This window comes from Mesocricetus auratus, unplaced genomic scaffold (assembly GCF_017639785.1).
Source record: "Mesocricetus auratus isolate SY011 unplaced genomic scaffold, BCM_Maur_2.0 Super-Scaffold_4256, whole genome shotgun sequence".
Lineage (NCBI taxonomy): Eukaryota > Metazoa > Chordata > Mammalia > Rodentia > Cricetidae > Mesocricetus > Mesocricetus auratus.
In genome coordinates, this window is record NW_024429182.1 from 22,702,760 (window position 1) to 22,723,905 (window position 21,146).

The following is a 21,146-nucleotide window of genomic DNA, read 5'->3' on the forward strand; positions in this document are numbered from 1 at the left end:
TCTTGTTCCTGCCTATGCTGGTTAGGCTTTGTCAACTTGATACAAGGTAGAGTCATCAGAGAGGAGGGACTCTCAGCTAAGACAATGCCTCCATCAGACTGGTCTATAGGCAGGCCTGTGGGACATTTTCTTGACGGATGATTGATGTGAAAGTGTCCAGCCCTCTGTGAACCGTGCCATCCTTGGGCAGGTGGTCCCAGGGTACGTAAGAAAGCAGGCTGAGAAAGTTGCTTCTCCTTCAAGTTCCTGCTTCTTGCCTTCAAGTTCCCGCCTTTGCTTCCTTCAGTGGACTGTGACTGGGATACAGAAGCCAAATAAACCCGATCCTCCCTAAGTTGCTTTGGGTGGCAGTTTTTATCACACAATAGAAAAGTAACTAATACACTTCCTATTTGTCTATGTTTTGTGTGAATATTATGACTTTAATTCCCCCATGCATTCCCGCCATGATGTGCTACCATAGCCCTAAACCAATCACAAACCTCAAGTCTCTAAAAGTGGGAGCAATATGAATCTCTCCTCTTACAAGTTGATTATGACAGGTGCTTGTTACAGTAGCAAAATAAAATAAAATAAAACTGACTAAAATACAACTCAACTTTGTAATTTTCATTTTAAAATGAAAAAATAACGATCTCATCTCAAAGACTGTTAGAAAAAGAAAGTGAAAATAAAGAAAGAAAATGAGATAACCTAGGATAATATTTGCTATAGGGATTGCTCTAAAGAAAACAAACAAACAACAACAACAACAAAAAAAACAGGGCTAGGCTGTGGAGGCAAAGGAAAAAGTCTCCTGTATGCACATTGTCCAGGAAACAATATTCAGAAATGGATGAATAAACTGTCATGGTTGCCCACATGTAGCAAGACAACGGATGATGTGAAGGGTTATTAGTCACAGAATTGGATGGCACCTCATGTCTACGTTTGGTGAACAGTAAGACCGAGATAGCTGCCTGGCCTAAGAAATGGACCAAGAGGAGATAAGGCGGACACATGAAGAAGGCGTTCCTGTGCTCTCCGCCCTGGACTGGATTTCAGACAGCTTCTCTGGGTCCTGGGAAGCCCTGGTGACATTAGTGTCGCATTTGGATGAGCAGAGCTCAGGCAGAGGGGTGTGAGAAGACAACACCCAGGAAATAAAGCTGGCAGAGCCTGGGAGTAACTTCGGAAAACCGAACGGGTCCTGAGAAAGCAAGCTTCTATGCAGGCTGAGTGGCAGGTGTAGAAAATATACCACAGGCACAGGAGGGGATCGGCAAAACTGTAGGCAAACGTGAGGTGGGGTAGAATTAGGGTCATGGGCCAGTTAAGGGTGTTTAACAATTCTTGAATGAGGAGAAATCGGAAATACTAGCATCCCATTGCATACACATCTGCCATTGTCTGCAGCTGTGAAGAATTGGGATCAGGCAACATTTCTGTTAATAAGCGAATATGAAAATAAGCTACATTCACAATTAACACTCGATACTTCATAGATTTACAAAAAGGGGGCAGATTCTGATGCATTATAAAATGCCTAAGTGAAAACAGACTCAGAGTCAACAGTATGTAGAGTGTGCTCTCCAGGCAGAGAGGATATAGGTCTATAGGTTTACAAAGGTCTATGGGAATACATACACACTGTTGATGGAGGCTATCCCCCTGAGGCACTGCTGTGAGTCCTGTGTATGTTAAAGCCAGTAGTGAAAAGGGCCTGGGGCCTCCAGAGTCCATCACAGGTGCCTGAGGGCCACAAAGGAGGGATGCCTAGGGCACTAGGCCAGGGCTACCAAGGGTAAAAGGCTCTTTGCAGCTTGCTCAACATTTGATTTTTACCAAAAGAGTAAAGAGAATGAGATCTGGGGCCTATTAGGCAGCTTGGACAGATGCAGGACCTGAGACAGCACTTTCTGCTTTACTTTAAGATTAGGGTTATTGGGTTAGGTATCCTTCAGATTCCACATTGATCCTCAGCATCAAGTTTTCCAATCTGCAGTACATTTCCTCAGACTCCCCACATCCCTGCATGCCAGCTTCACAGAGAAACAGTTTCATATTATCCTCTTCCACGGCAGAAACTCTCGTTGAAACGCCTGATGTAGCTCCAACCCCCGGTCTCCCTTAGTTAAGGACCTGTCTGAGCCCCATCGTGGTCAGGAATGTGCCCCTGCCAGGCTGGCCTCTCTGGGTGTCTGTTATCACAGCTGCAAGAAACTGAGCAAAGAGTGGGTTTCATTCACTGTGACAATTAACAAACACAGCTACTAATGACTTTGTACCTACTCCTTTGCAATGGATTCTAGGAAAACTGTTGTGCCTGTGGGAGAAGTTTTATGGTTTACGTGTGTCAAGATCCCAAAATGAATCTTTTCTTGTCATGAAAACTTATAGCTTATACACTTTAAAAGATGTAGTATTTATTTGTGTGTGATTTTGTTTGCATGAAATTCTGTGTGTATGCCTGTGAATGTGTGTGTGTGCCTATGTGTGTGTGTCTATATGTGTCTCTGTATGTTTATGTGTGTGTGTGTATGTGTTTGTGTGTGTGTGCCTGTGTTTATGCCTATTTTTGTGTCTGCATCTGTGTGTATGCCCTTGAGGTCAGAAGCGTTTGCCAGATCCCCTTGGACCTAGAATTATTGGTGGTTGTAAGCTAGTTACCCAACATGAGTTCTGGGAACTGAATTCCAGTTCTCTGGAAGAGAAACAAATGCTCCTAACTGCTGAGCCATCTCAATTTAGAACAGTGAAACCATCATTTTCTCTTTCTTAGGAAGAAAACTCCATGGCTTAGTAGTCCTAGGGGTTTATCTTTTGCTTTTATTGACACACATATTGATACATATATCCATGTACTAATTATTTCACCACACTAAGACGTTTTTTTGAGAAGGCAAAAATTATTTTTAAGGCAATGAAGAAGAAAAATACTCATCATAGCCAAGCCTTCTTCCCATCACTAACACAGCCACCTAAAACAAGTGAGTCTGGTACCACATCACTGATCCTGTGCTCCAAGATCTCTCGTCTTTGTTGTCCTAAAGAGCAATGACCTGCAAGAATGGAACTATGAACTGGTGTCTGGACCTCGTTTCTCTTCAAAGCTCTCTTCTTTGAGATACTCTGATAAGTGCAAGGGTTAAATCAGAGCCAAGTTTTATTACTAGCCATGAGAACTTCTCTTAGGAATAAGAGGAAGAAACCTTAGGAGTGTGAAAGGGAAAGTGGTCTGGGAACCCCATGGCCTCCTGAGGTGTCAGGCTTTCATCTGGGATGAGCTGAGGAAAAGTAGGGCCTTGCTTTGACCCAAGTCAGCCTCTGCCAGATTCAGTATCAGGTTCTGCAAATCAGCTCCAGAGTGCAGTGGAAACTGGTGGGGGCTGGGAATGGGAGGCAGGCTTGAGTTTTGGCAATTTTCTATGAAGCCAGTTCTCTTAGGTCGGAATGCTCTCCAAGTTCTAATCTTGCTCTTAAATCACATTTTTGTACTTTTCCCTGTGAAATGCTTATGGCTTCATCTTTAATAATAATCAGATGATTCTGGAAGCGGTACTTTAAGCCACATGGTTAAGAGTCACTGCCTCTGACAAGGGTTTTTTTCTAGGAAGTAGAGAGACTTGGACTATCAGGTGGGGCTAATGGAGGGGTGAGGACAGGGCAGCGAGAGACTGGAGAGAGTGATTCCTCGCCATTCACTACTCCAAGGGTGGTTCTGCTTCCAGAGCTTGAAGAATATGTTGGTGCCCTCAGCATATAACTTCAAATAAATAAATATTGTGGGATGGCAGGGAGGGAGGGAGTGGGGCAGGGAGAGAGAGGGAGGGCGGGGTGAGCCAGGAAGGGAGGGAGGGAATCAAGGAGGGAGAGAGAGGAAGGGAGGCTGGGAGGAAAGGAAAGATGCCAAGGGAGGAAGGGAAGAAGAGAGAGAGGCAAAGAGGGAGGCAGGGAGGATGGGAGGGAGGGAGGACGGAGGGAGGGAGGATGGGAGGGAGGACGGGAGGCAGGGAGGACAGGAGGGAGGGAGGATGGAGGGAGGGAGGGTGGAGGAAGGGAGGACGGGAGGGAGGGAGGACAGGAGGGAGGGAGGATGGAGGGAGGGAGGACGGGAGGGAGGGAGGACGGAGGGAGGGAGGACGGAGGAAGGGAGGACGGGAGGGAGGGAGGACGGAGGAAGGGAGGATGGGAGGGAGGATGGGAGGGTGGGAGGACAAGAGGCAGGGAGGACGGGAGGCAGGGAGGACAGAGGGAGGGAGGACGGAGGGAAGGAGGACGGGAGGGAGGGAGGACGGAAGAAGGGAGGACAGAGGGAGGGAGGACGGAGGGAGGGAGGACGAAGGGAGGACGGGAGGAAGGGAGGATGGAGGGAGGGAGGACAGGAGGGAGGGAGGATGGGAGGCAGGGAGGATACGAGGGAGGGAGGACGGGAGGGAGGACTGGAGGGAGGATGGGAGGGAGGGAGTACGAGAGGCAGGGAGGATGGGAGGCAGGGAGGACGGGAGGGAGGGAGGACTGGAGGGAGGATGGGAGGGAGGGAGGACTGGAGGGAGGATGGGAGGGAGGATGAGAGGGAGGGAGGACGGGAGGCAGGGAGGACGGGAGGGAGGGAGGACGAGAGGGAGTCCACACTGGGTAGAGGAAGATCTCTTATCTAGGCACAGAAAAAAGCAGGTGACACCTCTCCAGGATTCAGCCATGTGGGCTTCAGCCCAAAGACATTATCCAAACCTGGTTTATTTTCCACCCTTTTAATGCCATTAGCATAGACTTCAGGGACTAAACTCCTTCATGAGCTGTCAGGTACAATCCATACCCAAGCTATTGTAGCACATTTAACTTTAAGGCCTAAATAGTTGGTACAGATCTGAAGTTTCCTAATGAACAAGCCTTTTTTTTTTTTGTAATTTGGAATAAAAGAATAGTTTATGGGCAACGATAATAATATGCTAAACATATTGATTTCTGGTAATATGCAGTGATCCTTTCTCCCTTCGGTAATACATTACCAGACAGTAGCTGTGGACCAGTGGACCCAGGACTCTTTGCACAGGTATGTCAAAGTATCAGCAGCCTATATGTTGTGGAATGGCTGCTGCTAACTGCTGAGTATTGCCTGGGGGTAGGAAGGGTGTCTACAATAGCTGCCAAGCAAGGTCCCCCCTTGTGGTGGTTTGGAAGAAAACAGCCCTCAAAGGGAGTGACACTATTAAGAAGGATGCCTTGTTTGGGTAGGTGTGGCCATGTTAGAGGAAGTATGTCACTGTGGAGGCAGGCTTTGAGGTCTCATTCATATATGCTCAAGCCATGCCCAGTGAGACAGACCACTTCCTGTTTCCTGCAAATCAAGCTGTAGAACACGGGACTACTACTCCAGCACTATGTCTGTCTGCATGCCACCGTGTCATACCATGATGATAATGACATGTAGACAAACATGGTAAGCTATCCCAATTGCATGTTTTTCCTTTATAAGAGTTGCCATGGTCATGGTGTCTCTTTCCAGAAATAGAAACCTTAACTAAGTCACCTGTGTTCCAAATTCAGTTAGGAGGTCTTCATTTTAGCCTTTGTGTTGATGCATGTATAAGGATTAGTATGAGATAGTGGGTAAAGAGGAATTTCTGCCACCAGACTGCCTAAATTCAAGCACCAGGGCAAGTAATTAGCTTGCTTGTTCCCAGATTGCTCATTTGTAAAATCCTGGTGTTGGTAATCTGTAAACTGATGGTGAGGATCAGGGATGCACCTCGGAAAAAAGAGGGCTTGCCTAGGATGTAGTTTGATTATTAGAATGCTTGCCTAGCATGGGCGAAGTCCTGGGTTCGAGTCCCAGCACTGCATTAACCAGGCATGGCAACATGACTGTTGTAGTCCCAGCACTTGGGAGATAAAAGAAGGAAGATCAGAAGTTCAAGATCATCCTTGGCTACATAGTGAATTTGAGCAGGTGGGGCACATACGCCTTGCCTTGAAAATAAAGAAAGAAAAAAATGGAAGAAGAAGAAGAAGGAGGAGGAGGAGGAGGAGGAGAAGTGAGAACGAGAAGATAGAATCAATTTGGAGCCTCACTGGCCACAGAAGAACCCTGCTGATCTTAGCCAGAGCTGCTCCAATAGAAGGGAAAGTGAGTGGCGCTACAGTGGGTACTAGGTGTTAGTTAGCACTCCTCAGGTATGCCTAATCAAGAGGAAGTGTGTCACCAATGTCCAGGGATGAGGGGCTATTAAACCCCAGTTAACTTTGCTCACAGAGAAGGTGGTAATTGTTAAAAATGAGTTTCCCTTCACTGACAGTGAGGATAGCAAGGTACTGGGAACACGTAGCTCTCAGGCTTGTTTGGAGATTAAATGAGTGGATAGTTGCAAAGTGCTTAGAAGGGAGCCTGGAGAGTGCCCGTGCACTCTGGAGCCTGGAGAGTGCCCGTGCACAGGGAGACGCTAACCTGCCAGTCCTGAGTCAGGACGGCCAACGCTACAGTGCTCTCATGACCTCTCTTCATTTCATAGCAAACATAGCATGTGAAGCTGTAGACTCCTGGAGACACAAGCCCAAAGTGAGGAGGGTTGCGGGGTGGGTGGGTGGGGAGCACCCCAGATGGCTGTGGGTGTTGCTTTCTTAGCAGCACAGCCCCGTGGCACTGAAACAAATGTGTTGTCTGAGCCAGTCTAGTCTGCCATAGCAGCAATGGGTTCCATTGCCGTAATCAAAGGTTTTCTCAGGCAAACTCCAGAGCACCAAGGTGGGTGCGATGACGGGAAGAATGACTGTGTGCCTTCCAAAATGCCTGACCCTAATCCCTAGCTTCAGAACTAGGTGTTCAGTGGGGGATGCGTTCTAGGTAGACTCTGAATTGAAGCTACACTTTCAAGAGCCTCTGTGGCACTGTCACTATGGAGAACCTGGGGGAGAGTGAGCGCATGCGTGAGAGCAGGCCCGTAGGATGTGGAAGGTGGTGGTCCCAGCCATGAAAATTCACAGTGCTGTTTGCTTTTTCCCTACCCTGTGTCTTGGCACATGATGCCATAGGCTACCTTAGAATTCTGACAATACAAAGGCCATCATTAGAACTGAGCCAATCCCAGTGCCCTACCCTAGACTCTCCCAAAACTGTGAGCCGAGTCCTCCAGTATTTAATTAGAGTTATAAAAGTATGCCTGCATGATATTAGGGCACTCGGAATGAAGCATTTCTTAGAGGGTCTCTGTACTTAACAGCTTTTGTAGGGGCTGAATTTACAAGATGGCCACTATACCTGACTTTTTTTTTCTGTGCTTCCTGGAGCTTGAACTCAGATTCTCATTCATCTAAGACAAGCATCTTACTGGACTGAGTTATCTGTTGTGACTTCACATTAGGAAGTAAACCTAGCAAAACAAATATATTTTAAAAATTCATTGTTTCTAAAGGAATGGACCCAGCAGTCTTTGCAGCAGATCTAATATCAGGCCAGAATGGAAAGAGTTGGGTTTAAAAGTGTGCATTCAACTCTAAGTCTCTGCATTTGGAGAGCGGGAACAAAGGCAGCCTCTTCAGTGTCTCTTTCATTCTTCTTTTGAAATATTTGTTATGTCTATTTTTGTATATGTATACAGAAGCTTGTATGCGAGCATGTACACAGCACAGTATATATGTGGAGCCTGGAGGATAATTTACAAAGAGTTGGTTCTCTCCTTTCTCCACCACGTGGATCCTAGGATCCAACTCAGGCCATCAGACTTAGTACCTTTACCCATAGAGGCACCTTGCTGGCTCCGGGGTCTTTTTCTTGTCTCAAATATACATCTCAAATCATGTACCAAGATCTGGTCAGCTTGATGAGAGCTCTCTGGTTCTGCTTTAACAGACACAGTAGAGCCTTCACTGGATGCCTTGCTGAAGACCTGGGCAATGTCTGGCTTTGTTATGATGAGAAGGGGAGCAGCGTCCTCTCAGGACATAATTGACACTTTCATTTCATGGCTCCAGGAGGGCAATGTCACTGCCCACTCCTTCTGTAAGGTCAGCTAGAGACTACAGGGAGGTGAGAGTGTGAGTCAGCTTTATAAATTCCTGCTGTGGTGTACACAGGCCAGAAGGCTCGTTGACAATGCCTCACTGCTAGAATGCTTGCCTTTCAATTGGAAAGAACTGACCAAAGGTGGAGGAAGTGCTCTTTGAAGCCTAAAACCTAAAAAAAGAAAGAAAGAAACGAATGGCCCAAAGAAACGCCAGGCTTCTTTATAAGCAGTAAATAATGGGAAGTGAACCAGATGTACTGCGCAGACAGAGACACTGGGCTTCAAGGGCTGCCTGCTCCATCCTTAAAGAGAAGAGAGAGGAAGCAGGAAGCACGCCTTCGAGAAGAGCATAATCAGAAAGGAGGCAAAACATGAACACAGTGATATGGAGTGAGAAGATATTTCTTTATCCAGTTCCTTTTCCTGTTCCAGAAGGGGCTCCTTCAAGGTGGAATGGATCTCACTCATCTTCATGGGTCTTAACTCCTCGTAAAGGGTAAAATGTACCCCAGCAATGACAGCTTGGACCATACAATGTTGCCACTTATGTAGATCAAAATAATAGCAGTATCATGGATTAGGTACAGACGCAAAAGATGAAGGGTCCCCTTTGCTCAGTCAGCTGTAACCCCATTCTTTCATCGCTCCTGTTCCCCATCTTCAGCACCATCTCATTGCTCGTGTGATCCTTAAGGTGCACACCTTTCTCTTGGAAGATCCACTTTGATTCCCCCTTTACCTTGAAAGGTTCTAGGGAGTCATCACACGTTGCACCAGTCTCCTGTCCTGACACCATTAAAGCAGGCCTTTGTTTTCATCTAAACTTAAATTACCACGGCATCTGATGGGCAAAATGGGCTGCAGTCAGACAAGATGTGTTCTTCCACTTGGCGCTGTGCAGAATTTTCCTTTCTTTCCCCATTCTTGGCTTTCCCTCTTCTCCCTTCTTTTCTCCTTTCCTTGGCTCCTCCTTTCCTCTATCCTCTTCTGGTGAGTTACTGAGAACATTTCCCCTTATCCCGTGCAAAGAGGCAGAGGAAAGCTCCAGGTGCTTAGATTGGAGCAGATACACCCTACCAAGTTGGGCACAACACGCTTGTATTGCAGGCTCCTAGGGAGGATCTTACAGCCTCTGAGTGGCATGCTGATGCTGTTAGACAGGGACCCTGTTGGATGGTACATATATGCATCAAGGAGATGTGCCTTAGTTATTTTTCTATTGCTGTAACGAGATACCATGACTGAGGCAACTTATAGAAGAAAGAGTTTATTGAGGGCTTACAGTTACAGAGGGCTAGAATCCATGGCCATTGTGGTAGGGAGCATGGCAGCCGGCAGGCAAGCATGGCCTTGGAGCAGTAGCTGAGAGCTTGTATCTTGACCCACAGGCACGAGGAATAATGTAAGTTTTGAAACTTCAAAACTTACCCCCAGTGGCACACCCACTCTAACAAGTCACACCTCCTAAGCCTTTCCACAAAGTCCCACCAACTAAGCCCATGGGGCCTATTCTCATCCAAAACACAACAAAAGATAGTGAATATCCACTCCACCTTCGTGTTTTATTTTATTTGGTTTTGTCTGAAAAACATCCTGCAGAACTAGACTCTCTGATAAAAAATTATGTAATATCAGTTCTGTTCCACAGCTGTCTTCATATCATATTATACCACTTACAGGAAGGGCATTGCAAATGGCGTTTATATTGCAATGACCATAGACAAGCCTTGAGAGAACAGGATTGGGTTTTATAAAATAAATTTGGCTTTTAGCTTCCTCTTGTTGCAAACCAAATAGCAAGGGATACTGGGGCCTGGGAGGTATAGCAGGATGCCCACATGGACACACTAGAAAGTAGGTTTTGGGGGCAAATGTTACTCTGCTTCAACAGGGCTTAGAAAAATCTGGACTGAGGAACTGTTAGATTAGCTCAAGATTGACACAATGAAGATGACACATAGATCTCCTACATCATCAGCACAGATGAGGCTCATTTTAGGTGTTTAAGAAGTCGCCACTGAATGATTGAGTGGCCAGTCCAATTTAGTGACTGAGTTGCTGTTTTTATAGTTACATAGGAATCAGTTCAATAATCATGTATTCTCCTCAAGATTCTGTTTCTGATCTGAGCCTGGTGCTACAGGCCCATAGTCCCAGCTACTCAGGTATCTCAGGCAAGAAGATCACAAATTCAAGGCATGTCTAGACTACAGAACAAGTTCAAGGCCAGCCTGGGCACCTTAGTAAGATGCTGTCTCAAATAATAAAGCAGGACCGTGGTGGTGCACACCTTTGATCCCAGCACTTGGTAGGTAGAGCATATGGATCTCTGTGAGTTCAAGGCCAGCCTGATCTACAGAAGTAGTTCTAGGATAGCCAAGGCTATACAAAGAACCCTGTCTCAAAAAAAAACCCAAAAAATATAAAAATGGGGGTTCAGGGATGCAACTCAGTGGTAGGACCCTTGTTTCAAATGAAGGCTCCAGGTTCAATTTCTAGTGTCACAAACTGTTTCTTCATCTCTAACACGAGTAGATGTTATATCTCTAATGTGTATTTTCCGTAAAAATACCTCACTGTTCTTTGTATTAAAGAGGTGGAATAGACCAGAAGAAAAATTTACATGGTTCATGTGTTAGAGGGTTCCCCCTTCCCTGCTATGCCACAGGCTTGGTGATCCCTGGCTGAAGAGCTTGCCCTTTACATTACAGATAACTAAGGAACAGCCCTTTCCTCTACCCACTAGTTAGATCCCCATGTTGTGACAAGTAAGCACAGCTCTTAATTCTTCACGTTTCCTGGGAAATAAAATTGTCCCTAGTTAAGAATGACTGCTGTATCTTTAATCATCCATGGAATAGCTACTTTTTCAGTTGTAAAATAGACTGTTCAGGCACTATATAGACACTGCTGATGGCTACATCAGGTTTAAATACAGATAATGTCAGAACTTATACAGTGAGAAAAGAACAGCAAATACCAAATTAAAGTCAACTGATAATCCTCCAATGACATAGATTTCTTTTCTAATTATGCTCCATCTGGGCTAAAAATAGCAATCATAATCAATTTCCTGAGAACTTGCTGACACATGACAGAGAGGACAGCATGGAGAGAAAGAATTTGAGTTCTTAAATTTTCATGGGCACTCATAAAATGGGTGCTTAAGCTTAGGTACCAAACTGAATTCATGAGCTCAAAAAATGAAGGCTAGGGCGATGGCTCAGTGGTAGAGTGCTCACTCAGCATGTACAAGGCCTTGGGTTTAATCCCAGCACTGCAGAAACACCAACAGACCCAAATCAGCCCAACAAACAAAGCTTGAAAAGTAATAGCAACATCCATACTTACAGGTGAATTAAGGACTTGAGTCCCCGGAAAGTATGCCTTGAAATGGACTTGATATTGTTGTTTTCTATGAATCTGCAAGAGGTGACAACATTTTTGGTCAGGCAGCCATAGGAACTGAGGGGTACCTGTCCTCAATCAGCTTGGGCAGGGGAAAGGTTGTCTTACTTACAAATATTCTAGATGTGGAAGACCAATAAAAGCATCATCACTGATCACATCAAAGGAGTTGGATGTGAACAACCTGCCCAGAAAAAGTACACAGTGAGAACAGTTAAACTGTCGGCCTGTTGATCTTCAGTGCTTTCATCTCTCAGAGAGACAGGTGGAGCTTGACACAGATAAATGGTGGTTTTCTGTAGTGTTTATGCAGAAAACCTTGGAAGCTTGTCTGACTCCTCCTGAAATGCTTAGTGAAGGGTTTGCTCGAAGCTCCTCTCTGCAGGTCATGGGGTCACACATACAAGCAGAGCAAGTGGGCAGCAGACAGAGCCGGGTCTACATTTTCTGTGGTACTACGACAAAGGCACTAGTGATCATTTTTATGTGAAAACATGCTCTGGAAACTTCTGGAAGAGTCTGACAGGCCAAAGTAATGGGGGGTTGGGAGTTTAATACTGGGAATTGTAGGGGGAAAAATGTAGCCCCATTATTCTGTGATAGCTCACGGCAGGTATAGTGAATGGTCATGAACAGCAAACACCAACGAACCTTCTTTGAAAACGGGACAGGCTGAAGATGGGAAATGATGACACTTAGGAGGCAATTGAGGCCATTTTATTACTAAATAGTTAAAAGAAACACTTTTACGTGGACAAATTTGTTGGCACTTTCAAAATCCACAAGGACCTGGCTTCATAATCACTGAGGATAAAGGGCATCAACAAATCTGTCACCACACCCTGTTGAACCCTTTGGAGAAGTTGCCAGTTTTCTAACTGAAAACCTAAAAACAGGTATTTTTAGACTAAATAATTGGATTGTGTGCCAGGCAATTTAATGACAATGTAATAATCCTGTTAGTAAATCTTGTGATATTTTTACTTTGGGAGTATAGGTTCATTGTAATTGCCAGTAATTTGTCAAGCCACTTCCTTCTGAGCCCATTAATCAAGAAGATTAAACCAGGAGTTTTTACTTTCTGAAGTATTTTTAAATGAGTAATTTATTTGACAGAATAATCAGGAGAGGGTTAGACATGAACTTATAAGTTTTGAAGCTGAAGGATGGGAACACAGGTGTGAATTTTACGGTCAAGTCTATTTTTAGAGACGATATTTTTCCATAAAAAGATGGAGGTAGAGGATGAACCAGCCTAATGAAATAAAATGACCTCTTCTGTTTCTTCCCAAACTATCAATCCTGGAATGGTGTTGAGTTCCCTACTAATCCCTCTTCCCTCTGGCGTCATGGCTTTTTACTCAAGTAATTCACTAGACTCTGAAAAGCCAAGAGCAACTAATGAGACACATATTACAGCCTGTACTTATTAAAACGAAGTCCAAGGTTCATGACTTCCCTCTGGTAATTGTCTCCTCTCATTTTATGGTTTTGGAAAGCTACACGACGCTCAGCTTTACTCCTAGGTAAGCTGCCACCCAAAGGCTTGAGCAGGGTTAGGGTTTTGTTTCTGTCCGTAAGGGCAGCCACGGGAATGAAGAAAGAGAAATACAGCAAGCAGCAATGGAAACAGATACGTGCCTCTCGGGCTCAACAGTTTACAAACTGCCCTGTGGTTCACCAGCAACTTCATCCCATACTTCAAGATTCCAGAAGAAATAGCTTTCATCAGTACCACCCCTGATGTTAAATCAGAAGCAAGATAGACTGGAAAATGGGTACCAGTGCCCATCCCTTGTTTATGCATGTCATAGAGATGAAAGATGGGATTTCTTCTAGAATTTCTGTTGGCCTGTTCAGTACTTATCCTTAGTACTTGGGATAGCAACCATTTCATTGTGAAGACTGAACAAATATTCGTTGAACAAATTCACTTCCCAGCACATTGTTAGATTACAATATTGGATATAATCTTAGAACAAGGACTTGCTCTTATTTGTTTTAGTGCCTCCAACTCCATCCCATTGCCTAGTTTTTTTTTCCATTGCATAGTTTTGAAAATGAAATGTTTGCTGAACTAAATTTCAAAGATTAAAACCTCTGGCTAACTATAACTACAAGCAAGATATCCTAAGTAAAGTGGTCAGAACATGATGAAGTTCATGCTACATGGTTAACATAGAAAGAACAAAACCAGCTGAACAAGTCTATGCAGATAGACATCGACACAGCGGTTGTTCTTGGACATTCTAACTGAAAGTGAGCACAAAGGCTGTCTCTAGGGTGTAGTAACACTTGGTTTCTTAACTTGGGTGTTACACACCACACAAGGGTGCTTATTTGTAAGCAAACAAAAAGCCATTGAGAAGTAGTATACTTGCAATGGTGTCCTTTTCTTTATGTATAATTATACTTCAACTTAAATTTTTCTTATAAAAGCTAAAAAACATTCTTCTGGCTGAGATAATAATGAATATCAGAGCTTTTTAATTCTAAACTCAATAGTGGTTTCTATGAACATGGGATTGTAAAATTATACATATATTCTAAATATACTTGAGTGACTTATTCATTTTATTATTCAATATAAACTTGAAAAGACTCATAAATAGAATCATTCTATGAGGAAAACAAAACTCAAATTCTTAATTTTTATAGAGTCTTACAAATACATTTTATTTTGTCAGGAGGTGGTGGCACACGTCTTTGATCCCAGCACTCAAGAGGCAGAGGCAGGCAGATCTCTATAAATTTGAGGCTTACATGGTCTACAGAACTATTTCCAGGCCAGCCAGAACTGTTACACAGAAAAACCCTGTCTTGAAATTTAAAAAAAAAAACATGTTGTTTCAATGTTATGATTTATGATTAAATCAGATAAATCAAGTATTCTATGGTCTCCATTAAGGGAAATAGTATCCTCCCACGCCCATATTCATACACGACAGTTCTAGGGCAAAGCAGAATGAATGTGTTTTATTTTACATAACCCCTGGCCCTTTTCATGGATTATTATGGCTAGAAAGACATAGTTTTTCCCTCAGAGTAGCCAATTCCTAGATTGGGTAGCACTCCACAATCCAAATGGCCTGGCCCAAACAGGTATTGGCTAAGATAATAATACTCTTCTTCAGTTTGTGGAATTGATGGCTGAAAGACAAAGTCAGCCTGTAGAGGAGCTAAGGAGAGCTCTTGGGTCAACGACAGTTAAGCATGTGCAAGGACCACATATGAATTGACCTCATGTGGAGCCCTCACAGAAAGAACAGTGTTGAAGTCTGCATGGGGGAGATGCCTTGATTTGTGTGGGATCCAAACAGGGCTTTGCAGTCTTGGATGCACTTGGAATCACCCAAGGAACTTAAAAATACTGACAACTCATTCCCACTCTCAAGGATTCTAGTTAAATTCTATACTTGGAGGGTGGCCCAAGCTATTTTAAAGCTGCCTGAGTGGTGTGTGCCGCCAGGGTGCAGAGAGAGAAGCTTCTGGGTCATGTGACACCGGTGTACTTGTGGTGACCAAGAGTCCTCTGATCCTTGTAGTAGTTGCTGTGAGGCATGGACAGGTTATGGGTTTCCCTGTCCCCAAAAATATGCATAATGAGAGTCTGCAATAATCTGAATCAGATGGGACGAGCGTCTTCACAAGAGCCAAGTCCTGGAGGTGTTTGTGGGGACCAGTGTACAGTCTGAATGCTTTGGTACCCTGAGCAGGAATCAGAGGTCTGGCCAACAGACTTGCCAGTAGATAGCCCACTTTGTAAAGGTGACGTGTGCTGTCCCATAAGACCTCTGAAGTCTCTGCCACTTCCTCTGTTTCTAGGGAAGGAAGAAACCAGGCATTTTCCCACTGTCTTGGTGGGGTAAGTCAGGGGTGTGCCTTGACCTTTCTAACTCCCCCTAAGGGATAGCATTTTTTAATATTATCATGAAACAGGCTGTGGGAGGAATGGGGACATTTTTTTAAAGCCCAGGGAGTGTGTTTCCTTATCAGGAGGAAGACATAGAAAGACTGCATAGATCAACTATCAATTCCAGGCAGGCACTGGCCTATTTTAAAATGGTAGTTACTGCTTTTAAAACACTGCACACTTCTCTGCCTCCTGCCTGGGGCATCTCATGCGGCCTTCAGAACTAACAACTATGAGAAAGTGTAGATCGAGTATTGCTATCTGTTTGATAGAAGGAAAGGGAGGTCCAGAGGGTTACTCCAGGCTTTGCTGAAAATCTTAGGCCCAAGACCCCTCAGTCCAACACCTTTTCCTGACACAGGGTGGCTTCTCAGTGTGGGATCGAGATGACATAAATAACAAAATGCCAGTTTTGTTCTGGTGAATATCTGTCACACAGCTCAACTCACATAGACTTACAAGATATGAGTAAACGATAATTCCTTTTTTTTTTTTTTTTTTTTTTTTTTTGGTTTTACGAGACAGGGTTTCTCTGTATTGTTTTGGAGGCTGTCGGTCCAGCCTGGCCTCGAACTCACAGAGATCCGCCTGCCTCTGCCTCCCGAGTGCTGGGATTAAAGGCGTGTGCCACCACCGCCCAGCGATAATTCCTTTTTTTGGAAGGAACTAAATGATCAATATAAATAATCTCAAAATCACGTCTAAATGTTATCATAGCAACCTAATTTGGGGGGGTTGGTTTTTTGTTTGTTTTTTGAGACAGGGTTTCTCTGTATTGTTTTGTAGCCTGTCCTGGAACTCGCTCTGTAGACCAGGCTAGCCTCGAACTCACAGAGATCCACCTGTCTCTGCCTTCCAAGTGCTGGGATTAAAGGCATGTCCCACTAAGGCCCGGCCAACCTATATATATATATTTAAAAGCAGAACATTTAAAAATTTGAATGCAATTTTCACATGATATACATGTCTCATAGAAGTTCAGGAAAATAGAGAAAAACTTAAAAAGTAGAGAGCACTGTTATACTACCCAGGCACTGATATGTATACACATGACACATATCACATATGTTATATCTGCATGTGTATGTTTATCAAGTTGACAAAAGCTGTGTATTATTGTGTGTTTTTATTTTCTGTTTTGGAATTTGGGAGTGGGTTGGGGGGTCTCACCTTGCATTAACACTAGCCTAGAATTTACTTTGTAGTCCAAATTGACTTTGAACTTGTGATCTTTGCAACCTGGCCTCCCAAGTGCACAGCATCCCAACTTGATTTATGTACTTTCCATTTGTTTTATTTTATTTTATTTGATCATGAACTTTTTTTCAGGATGATGTTTTAATAATACAGTTTAATAGATGACTGAGTTTCATATTATGGCATTATCTAAAGAGAATTCCAGTTTTTAATTATCTACCACAACCCCCTTTGTATGCAAACTCCTTACATGTCTCTATTTCCTTGGGACTGACTTAGAGTAGATTCCTGTTGAATTAAGGATTTTGGTTTGCTTATTTTTTTTTTTTTTTGCTTTGTTTTGCTTTGTTTTTGGATTAAGGATGGTTTTAAGTCCCTAGCTTTTATGAAAGCTCTGCAAATCACATGTCTGACTCTGGAGTACAAAAAGGCCTATTTCATCATTTCTTCACTAACATTTAATTTATCACTTTTTTCATATGAAATCATGAGTTCTTAATTCACTTGGGACTTAGTTCTGTGTATAATGTAAAGTAGGTCATTTCCTTGGTTCTTTCATAAACATTACTCTGCTTTTTATTAATAATTAAAGGACCTCTAACTTTTGAGTGTTGTTCTTTCCAAATGGCTACCATTTTACTAGTTTTTTAAAAAATCCAATAGTGAATTTTGGACTTATTTATTATACCCACTACTTCTTAATATAAAAATTGTTTTATTTTCTAATTATCACTTATTTTTTTCTAATTTCCTTCTGGTATTTATTGAGTTTAACACTCAATCATATTTTTATTCTTTCTGTGTAAACATGAAAACACAGAAGTATGTCTTCACTGCTGTGTACAATAACAAGCAAATTTTGATTCATAATAAGCTTTAAATTACATATTTCATTTAACCATCAATTAGAACAATATTTTCCCCTTTCTTTCTTTCTTTCTTGTTTTCTTTCTTTCTTTCTTTCTTTCTTTCTTTCTTTCTTTCTTTCTTTCTTTCTTTCTTTCTTTGTCTTTCCTTTCTTTTCTTCTTCTTTTCTTTCAAGACAAGGTCTCACTGTATAACCCTGGCTGGCCTGGAGCTCACAAAGACCCACGGGCCCCTGTATCCTGAATATTGTGATTAAAGGTGTGTATCACTATGCCCAGTTTAGAATAATGTCTTTGAAACTGTCTTGTTTTAACAAGCTTTCATAAGTTTATTGACAATGCACACTGTGGCCAGAGGACATGACTTGACGTGCTAAGTCCTGCCCCCACGCCTGTGGGGCTGTGTACGCCTGTCTATAGGGGTTAGGCATGGCTTTTGGCCACAGCTATGGCCATAGGTTGTTGGGGGAAGGGGTTCTGGTTGGATGAAAGCTAAGATCAGCTTTCAAAAGGAAAAGAGTAGGCAGCGCGGCTACCGGGGAACATAGGTAAAAACAGAACCTGGGGTCAGCAGCGAAGAGAGTGAGGTGGCAGAGGGCGTAAGAAGAGAGGTCTGGCTGGAGGTCTTCTAACTTAGCCGGGGTGCAGCTGACGAGCCAGCACAAAGGTCCATTCAGAGAAAGGACAGGGCAGGCCCAAGGAGTCCAGAAGTGGTTTCTTGCCCTGGTTTCTTCTTCCAAAGGCCAAGAAAGAAACACTTCAGAAGGACCAGAAAGCCTACATCTTGATTCCCATTTGGCCACAGATTCTCTACTACATGCCAATTCTCTCTGTCTTATTAGAGAAGGGAGCTGGATGAGATAGTTTCAGAGGCCACCTTCAATCCTAAAGATATCTGAGTCTAGGTTTGTGGCACTGTAGGCATGTAAGCTGGGATGAAGGTCTGTCTGCAGATGGCAAAATGTGGGGGAGTACAGTGCTTGCTGAGAAAATCTCATTCTCCCAAGTCAGGCTGCCCACTTGGCCCTGCCCCAGGACCCCTGGCCCTAATGATATTCACTCAGGTACCACCTGAACATCTTGACTGTCACCAGAATTGTCACTGGCCTATGAAAGGCCCGCCCCCATTCTTTCACCTAAAGCAGGTCCTCCTGGCAACAGAGGGAGGATGGTTGAGGAAATTCTTCCTCACAATCCATCTCCTGTAAAGGGTGAAGAAAAGAAGGGCCAGCAGTGGCCTCTGGCCGTCACCTGGAGACTGCATCAACGGGATATGGAATACAGAACCAGGTTTCAAAGCGTGTATCTATCACTTATTATTGTATGTTATTACATTAAGTAGTTGAATGTGCTCACTCTCTGTTAAAATGGGAATTATAATAACAAAAGGACTCCATGGATGAGCCTACAGAATCCAGTGAGAGAATGTAGATGAACAGGTCTCTTGTGCATCTGCCAGGGAGTATCTACACGAAGAAAACACCAGAGATGGGGTGAACCCAATTCAGTTTCAGGTTCTGGCAGCCATTCCTGCCAGATCAGACTGATAGGTATGCTCCGGGCTATGGTCCACGGGCAGTGTTTGACAACATGCAGTACATATCCAGGTTCTTCTGGGTCTGGGCATATGTATACTATATATACACATTAAGGAGGACAAACTGCACACATTATAGCTATTGGAGGATGTGGCAGCATTGCGGGAGGGACTTGTCAAAGTGTTTAGAGTCTTGCTTAGCCAATTCAGACTCCCTGGTTGTTGGTAATGTTCATTATCCAAAAGAACAGGGCTGACTGAAGAATAATTAACAATAGGCTGATGGTTCACGTCGGCTAAGCACCCATGTTCTGAGTGCATGTGCCACGTGAATAATTTACATCTGAATATTTAAAAATATGCTCTTAAGACGGAGAAGCACTAAAGTGGGAAGCCTTGCTGAAGAACACATTATTTGACAGTTATTTCTGACTTTCATCTTTGAAAAATATTTTCAATGTAATTCAGCTGATCTGCCTCCTTTCCAATAAGGATTGGTTGTGAAGAACCTTAGTTTGGCTTCACATAACCAAGGGTGTGTGTGTGTGTGTGTGTGTGTGTGTGTGTGTGTGTGTGTGTGTGTGTGCACTCTAGAGACATGAAATCTAATTCCACTATAGACAGGCGAGGAAACAGAGCCTGGCAGAGGATAAGCAATATGTGACAAAGGTGTCTTTTTTTTGTCATTGGTGGAACAGAATTAGAATATAGACTTCAAATCTGTAAGAGTTTTCTGGGCATGTGCCTACCCTTTATGATCTAGTTCATCAAATCTCATCTCACGACAATCAAAATGCTTCCTTTCTAGAAATGGGCACAGCTAGCCAACGGTTCCCTCTCTCTGTGTTTGTATGACATTATCATCTATCTCCCAGGAACACCAAGGAGTGATTTAAATTTTATCTGAAGCTGGATCCGTGACAGGCCTCCTCTTCAGCAGCCTGACATCTCTTTTATCCTCCAATGCATGCTGCAATGTGGGTTTTATAGTCTCCACTTAAAACAGAAAGAAAACTGAGGTGAGAGGAGGTGAGGCCATTTAAACCTTGTAAGTGGCACAGGTGGAATTCTGGGCTCCTACGTGATTGTCCCACTGGGACTAGTTAATGTCCATGAGCACAGCTAGCTTCCTCACCTTGGTCCCACCAGCCCTGCCCAGTAGCCACAAACCAGAACAATGTTTCCCAGGCTTCATTCCCTTGCACTCTGACCCAAGACCTTCCAGGTACTGAGGGGATCACATGCAGAAGAAATGGTAGCTAAGTTTAGAAGAGTGGGTTGAAGGGATTAATCAGGGTTCTTAGCTTTGCAAGTCCTTTCTTCCCTTAAATAGACTCTTCAAAGGGGGAATTAAACATGCAGGTTCCCAATCTAATTGGTGGCAGGACCTGTCAATCACTGAAATCTACACAAACTGAGGATCTCATGGGACGTGTCCGGGGCAGTGCTGGTTCAGCCACAAAGAAAACAATAATGAGAACATTCAATTAAAAACAGTGAGAGTACTTCCAAACTGTGCAGCCTTTTATCCGATGCCTGCGCTGCAAGTCATTATCTACTTCCTGGGAGAGGACCATCTACTTGGAGGCCCCTAAGGAAAAGACAGATACATGCCAAACTACTTGACCAGGTGGATATCCTGGAGGTGAGACACAACAAAACCATTTTGAGTCATCTCTTGATGGATCAGATGGCTTTGTCTCTCCTTTAGAATGGTAGGCGTGACCTGTCCACGCTTTGCCACCATGTCACTTTAGAACAAAGTGAGATATCAATGAGAAAGCTAATAACTCAGTTTCGTGTGTGGACAGTTCTAAAAGACGTTCTGTAGAACCTGTGTTCTAGGGGACATTGAGAAGAATAGAACAGCTTTAGTTACAGTCTTTTCTATGCCAAGGTGCATTGTGAGCAGCCAATCAGGGATGGAGCATGCCGTTGTCCTCATTGGAGCGCCCAACTTTATTCTTGCAGATGAACTGGACACAGGTTTAGAGAACACTGCTCTCTGATGTAACTCTGAAGGAAAGAAGAGGCCTTTTCTTTTACTAGTTCATTTCTCTTTCTGTCAACTTGCCTGTCTCTCTTTTCAAGCAAGGAGACCAGCGCTTACACATACAAATGAAGGCTGCAACCTAGGGAAACTAGGAAGTCCTTGCCAGCGATTCTGCCACTCTTTTGAGAGAGCATTTGGAACTCCATTTCAGTCATTGTCCCCAGAAATCGGGCCACATTTGCCCTGAATA

General features: G+C 43.7%; 1 protein-coding gene across 1 annotated transcript in view; it reads right to left on the reverse strand.

Annotated features, from left to right (window-relative positions):
* Lgi1 (leucine rich glioma inactivated 1) overlaps nt 1–21,146 on the reverse strand; it is a 46,516-nt gene that overhangs the window by 16,124 nt on the left and 9,246 nt on the right. The window contains exons 3-4 of the mRNA XM_005063633.4: nt 11,503–11,574; nt 11,334–11,405 (exon numbers count right to left, since the gene is read on the reverse strand). Coding sequence (XP_005063690.1) covers nt 11,334–11,405; nt 11,503–11,574 — 144 coding nt within the window. The remainder of the gene's footprint in view (nt 1–11,333; nt 11,406–11,502; nt 11,575–21,146) is intronic.